This window comes from Chrysemys picta, chromosome 24 (assembly GCF_011386835.1).
Source record: "Chrysemys picta bellii isolate R12L10 chromosome 24, ASM1138683v2, whole genome shotgun sequence".
NCBI lineage: Eukaryota > Metazoa > Chordata > Testudines > Emydidae > Chrysemys > Chrysemys picta.
In genome coordinates, this window is record NC_088814.1 from 3,416,983 (window position 1) to 3,422,982 (window position 6,000).

Below are 6,000 nucleotides of genomic sequence, written 5' to 3' on the forward strand. Positions count from 1 at the left end.
CTAATTAATCTTCTTCACTTTATTCCATTGCTCTTTTGCACGCTTGCCTTTTCCTAATCTATTCTTCTTTTCTTTCACCCTGTCTTGTTGCTGTCTTAATGGGGCAAAGTTTGAGCTGCCTTTTGTCTCCTTTTAAGCAAAGGCTTGTTGACTTAGAACACAACAAAACCAGTGGAACTCCATCCGTTTGCCTATAATGTTTTGTTATCATTTGATATGATGTAAATGCAATGAAGAATATACACTTATTAATTTTTCTGACATTTAGTGCCTTCAATAATGAGATCTAATAATAATTAAACTTACTATATTATTTAATATGTAACACCTTTCATCCCAAAGTGCTTAACAAACTTAATAACCTGATAAATACATGTAGGAATCATTCACTCACCACTGTTTATGGTGTGGAATATGGAAGCTTTTTAAAGGTGCACAACACATGACATCCCTATTTATGTCAGGGGAGTGAAGTGGGATATTCTATCTAATTGAACTATCATATGGAATTTTAGGGAAGCAGAATGGAATTAACTAAGTGGGAATTTGAACAGGGCCTGAGGGCTCGCATATCTATTGGGAAAAGTAGTGCCAGATCGTTAATGACCACAAGAGGGCAGGACATTTGTTTCAAGTCTTATTTCAATGACTGCTGAGCTTTTTAACAGGAGTTTCATAGTAAGGTTCTGTATATTTTTGCTCTTGTTATTTTTTATTTCAGTTTTGATTAAACCTTTCATTTGTCTAGAACTGGTATTATGAGTCATTCAAATGTGTTATACCATTTTTGTTCCCTCTGAATAGAAGTTGGATCACAAGTTTTGCTGAGGGTTGGAAGCAGTTACATTCTTGTGGTTCACTAACCTTTTTTATAAAAGTGTTTTATAAAAGAAACGTGAGCTGCTGGTTTTGCTGTCTTTGCAGTGAAACCTGGTGAGTTTCATATACATTGAGTCATAATGTCTACAGGTGACTGATAAACATCTGTACTATTCAAGTTACCGTAACTCAGAGATTAGTGGATCTGATGTTTGCAAGTCACTTGCATGTGAACATTCAGGCTTGTCCATTTTCTTAACTATGAAAGATTGTAAGTTTCATTTAACCACAGAATTCAGTTACTTATTTCTAGACATCCACAAAAGAGTTACTTCAGTCTTTTTTGGAGTGCAGCTTTCTTCCTTCTTTGCACCTGGCACACAAAGGGTCAGGGCCATGGCTCCACCCACGCTAACCTTCCTTGTCCCATACCTTGCTAGCAGGGCTATGAGGAGAGTTTCAGTTGTGTAGCCCCTCTGCTCTCTCCCCATTCCCTTGATGCTTTGATGAGAACAATGTGTGCAGCATTAACATAGTCAGGGCAGAGGCGGGCTTTGCTCCCCTGTGCAACTGCATTAGAGATAGTCATAAGCTAGCCAGATGTAATGTAATGTTCCAAAAGAATACATTATCTCTACTTATATGGCTGCCAATACTGTATTATCTGAGAACCTTCACTGAGTTAAAAGGAAACAATTCCAGTCCAAGGAGAGCTATATTATGCCACAGTCTAGGTTGGGAATATGCATAATTTTTTGTTAATTTTAATGTATTAAAATACAATGGGCGTAATTCTCCAATGTAATTCTACAGTTTTATACCCAGGTAACATCATGAAGAATCAGACCCAATAAGAACAAACGAGCTGCAAAAAGGAAGCTTAAGTGAGGGTTCCCATGCAAAGAAATGTAAAAAGATTAAGTGTAATCGTCCCAGAATTATGCCTATGTAATCTTATTGAAGAGGCCTTCCAACTACTTAATTTATATATAAAGCAATGAATGGTATAAGAACAGCCATACTGGGTCAGACCAAAGATCCATCTAGCCCAGTATTCTGTCTTCTGACAGTGGCCAGTTTACCCTCCCTGTCACAGAAGAGTACAATTTCTCAGGAGATGATCAAAGAGCTAGAGGGAATGTTCTCAGGACCTGCTATGGATTTTGTTTATTGACTAATTGACTTTTTTGCCTGTTTCGTTTTTCATAAATCGATTTTCACATGATTTTATGTGAAGATGAAGGAAACAAATCCTTGACGATCTTTCCTAAAATCTTTACCTTAAATCCCAGAACCATCAAGCTCAGTGATGGATTGGCCAGCAAGTTGCTTAACTAACTTCTCTATTGCTCCATTTCCTATGGGCTTGTGCTTCAAAAAGTCAATTTACTTACATAAACAGCATCCCTGCCCCAAAGAGCATACAGCTAAATTCAAATGTTTCCTTTTCATTGACTACTGCTATTTAGAAAAGGATCCTAGAGTTTCAATACTTTTACAATCCACTCAGTAATTCAGTTTCTTTCCTCTCTTGTAGGTGAGAAGCGACATAGCTTTGACATTAATTACAATTCCAGTTTCTTGTATGAAAAGGAAAGCGAAATGATGCAAGGACGTATGATGGACCAGGCCATAAATAATGCGATCAGCTATCTTGGAGCAGAAGCACTGCGTCCCCTTGTACAAACCCCACCAGCTCCCACTTCTGAGATGGTCCCTGTCATCAGCAGCTTGTATCCCATACCACTCACCCGCTCTGAAATGTCAAATGGCAATCCACAAGACACAGAGAAGAGCCATGCCCACCTTAGAGACAAAAGTTTGTCTTCTGACAGAGGCCTTTCCCCAAACAATAGTGGCCAAGACTCCACAGATACTGATAGCAACCATGAGGAGCGCCAGAGTCACACCTACCATCAAAACCAAATGATCCCCTCCCAGGTCCGCAATGGCCTCCAATCCTTGAAGGAGCTCCCAAGGCCATATGACATAATCAAGCCACCAACCATATGCCCACGTGATGCCTTTAAGGTTATCAATAAGGAAGGTGACGTCATCGGGGTCTACAGATGTGACCATTGTCGTGTCTTGTTTTTGGATTATGTGATGTTCACCATTCATATGGGATGCCACGGATTCCGTGATCCTTTCGAATGCAACATGTGTGGGTACAGAAGCCAAGACAGATATGAGTTCTCCTCACATATAGCACGAGGAGAGCACAGAGTGGTCCTGAAGTAAAAGGATTGATTTTCCAAGAGACCAAAGGATCTGTTTTAGATTTGTTTGTTTTTTAAATTTGACTAAAAAAATTGCTTAAATATTTTTTGTGCCAATTCTAAAAATGTTAGTGTCCCTCGTAGTAGCAAAGTACTGATGGGGCTTTTTATTTGTTACTCGAAATGCAGTATTCTGTACCATCTGTGCCTAGATACTGTGGTGACTGGCACTATATATAAATACCAAAGATTGGCAGATACAGATTTTGTATGAACTTTATTTTTGTGAAAATTAATAGCAACTTAAGATATGTTTTTAAATATTTTAACATGTATTTTTGTTAGAACATTGCTTCCAGTAATAGCAAAATGGCAATCTAGCTGTATTCTGAGTGAAATACGAAGTCAAATATTGATGTCATAATTCTCATAAAAAAAAAGTTGAAATTCAGCACAAAAGATTGTCCATCCTTACTGCCCTTTCAGAACCACTGTATTCCAGCCAGTAACACACAAGAGACACTTTCTGTTAGTGTTTCAATTCCTGAGGTATTCCTAAAATGGCCAAATTATTGAAACAGGGAAAACACATATCTGGGCAGATCGTATCAAATAACTTTTAAATGTTTCCCCCAAAGTCTTAAAGAGTGTGTTGTCTCACCACACTTTGCTTTTGCTTACCCCACTCTGTTTACTTTCTTTAAAGTCTCTCCCCACTCACCTCTTACTCAGTAATATCAAAATAAGCCATGTGAGCTATTTGGGGTTTGGGTTTTTTTAACTGGGTACGCTTTTGGGATACCCATCGAGACCCTTTGTTGGCTTGCCCCTAAATTCTGGAGGAAATCCTGCTTTTCATTGATGGATCAAGCATGTGTCTTTCTAACAGAACAAAATTGCAATGAGACTAAGACCGGATTCTGCTTCCATTGACATCAATATCAAAACTCACACTGACTTCACCTGGTGCAGGAGCAGTCTCTAAAATAGCACCGGGCAGACAAAATGCTCATTAAGGCAAATGGGATTTTTGCTTATCTAAGGGCTGCAGGATTGGGCAGTATGAGGTTACTGTAACTCAGGGAGAGAACAGAGAAGATAACAGATAGAACAAATAACACGGAAACTTTTTGATTTAGAAAGCAATTTTCTAATGAAAGTGTACTGAATGTGAAAATAAAGGTCCCGAGTCTCCTCTCACTTGTGTTACACCCGCGTGAGAGGAAAGCTAGGCTCAAAATGTATTGGATCAGATGCTATCCTCATTTACATCCATGTAACCTCACTGATGGCCATGAGGTTGCTTAGATGAGCATAGAATTTGACTCAATATATTTCGGATTTAGCGTTGCCAAGTAGAATCATAGTGTCCTGGCAGATATTAGCAGTAGCTACCGTGAGAATCTTCATGTAAGAATGTGTGGGAGCGGACAATTCAATCACACTTTCTGGTTTACATGGGGATATCCCTTGGAGTGAAATGTGCTGTTTTGCAAAATGAGTATTTACGATTACTTTGAAGACAGTTTTTAAAATAGTTCTTTTAATCTAATCATTGTTCTGCAGCTGTATTATTAGTCACTGTGCTGAAGATGTGAATATGATAATTTTGCTGAGTGTATGTTTATTTTTTTTAAATCTTTTATATAATGTAGAGTTAGATGTGTTCTGCTGGATTTTTTCATCCAGTGAGTATTTGGTCTGAGCACTTATTTTGTACTTTTTCAGTGTTGTGTCAACTGCTGTGTAATGTGTTTCACTTTTTTCCATGGAGCAAAAGTGGGAGCTAGTGTTCTGAATAGAGGACTGAGTGTCAGGAAATACGGAATTCTAATTCTGCCTCTGACACTGGCTCCTTCTGTGATCTTGGACAAATCACTTCACCTTTCCCTGACTTATTTTCCTCGTGTAAAAAGGGGATGATAATATTTTCTCTGCCTGATAGGGGTATGTGTGAAGATTAATAAAATTAATGTTTGTAAAATGCTATGAAGTTGAAAAGTACTATATAAGTGCTATATTTTTTGTGCAGAGTGGGGAAGATATTTTTGTCCATTTGTGTTCAATTTGTAGATACATAGTTGTAAAATACTTTTATGAATCCCTTTGTGGTAGAAAACTTCTTATTGCCAGGGACATTTTTAGTGAGCTGGGTGGATGCCCCTCCTATCCCAAAACACCCGTGCCACAGCACTACTACAAAACCCTTCAGTTGAGTTACTCCTGACTTACAGAAGATCTGTAAAATCAGATAGAGGACATTAGGTCCATGCTCAGTATATTTGGAAATACTTTGAAGGGGTCTCTTACAACAGGAGGTTGCCTAAAAAGGGTGGGGCAGAAACATACTGTATTCTTCTTTATTTCCTGTCCTAAATTACTGTGAGCTGATAAACGGTTTCTACATTTCATTCCAAAGACGGCTGTATTTTCATGCCCACCGTAGAAAAAATGTTTCTCATTAGGGTTAAACAAAATCATTTAGAAAGATTAATAAGAAAAAGTACAAATAGTGAAGTGTTACCTAGTCATTAGCACAGGAAACACCTTGAATTACTGCATGTATATTACATCAAATACCACCAGCTTCTTTCTCACGCCACCATAGAATCCTTGAAGATTACTTTGCCCAGAATTTACTCTCCCACTCTTCACTTCTTGTTCAGCTAGGCAGGGCTTCAACCACCTACCCACCCAGTATTTCCCAGATAAAGTGAGCAATCAACCACTGAGCCTTTGAAAAGTTCAATTTGAGCTACATTGACAGTTTTTTGAAAGAGACGTTTCACAGTATCTGCCCCTAGTAGGCAGACTTTTCCCACCACTACTCAGGCAAAGAAGTGTTGTTAAGATATACTGCACCAAAAGAAATTGTTCATAGCCATTTTCTGGGCCCAATGAGCAGTGCATTTTAATGAGTACCTTTTATCTGCCATGTAAATCCTCATTGACTTCATGAGTG

General features: G+C 38.4%; 1 protein-coding gene across 3 annotated transcripts in view; it reads left to right on the plus strand.

Annotated features, from left to right (window-relative positions):
* IKZF3 (IKAROS family zinc finger 3) overlaps positions 1–5,135 on the plus strand; it is a 50,788-nt gene extending 45,653 nt beyond the window's left edge. For all 3 annotated transcript variants that reach the window (XM_005294140.4, XM_065577450.1, XM_065577449.1), the window contains one exon: positions 2,357–5,135. In XM_005294140.4, coding sequence (XP_005294197.3) covers positions 2,357–3,060 — 704 coding nt within the window. In that variant the 3' untranslated portion in view covers positions 3,061–5,135. The remainder of the gene's footprint in view (positions 1–2,356) is intronic.
* Positions 5,136–6,000: the final 865 nt, after the last annotated feature.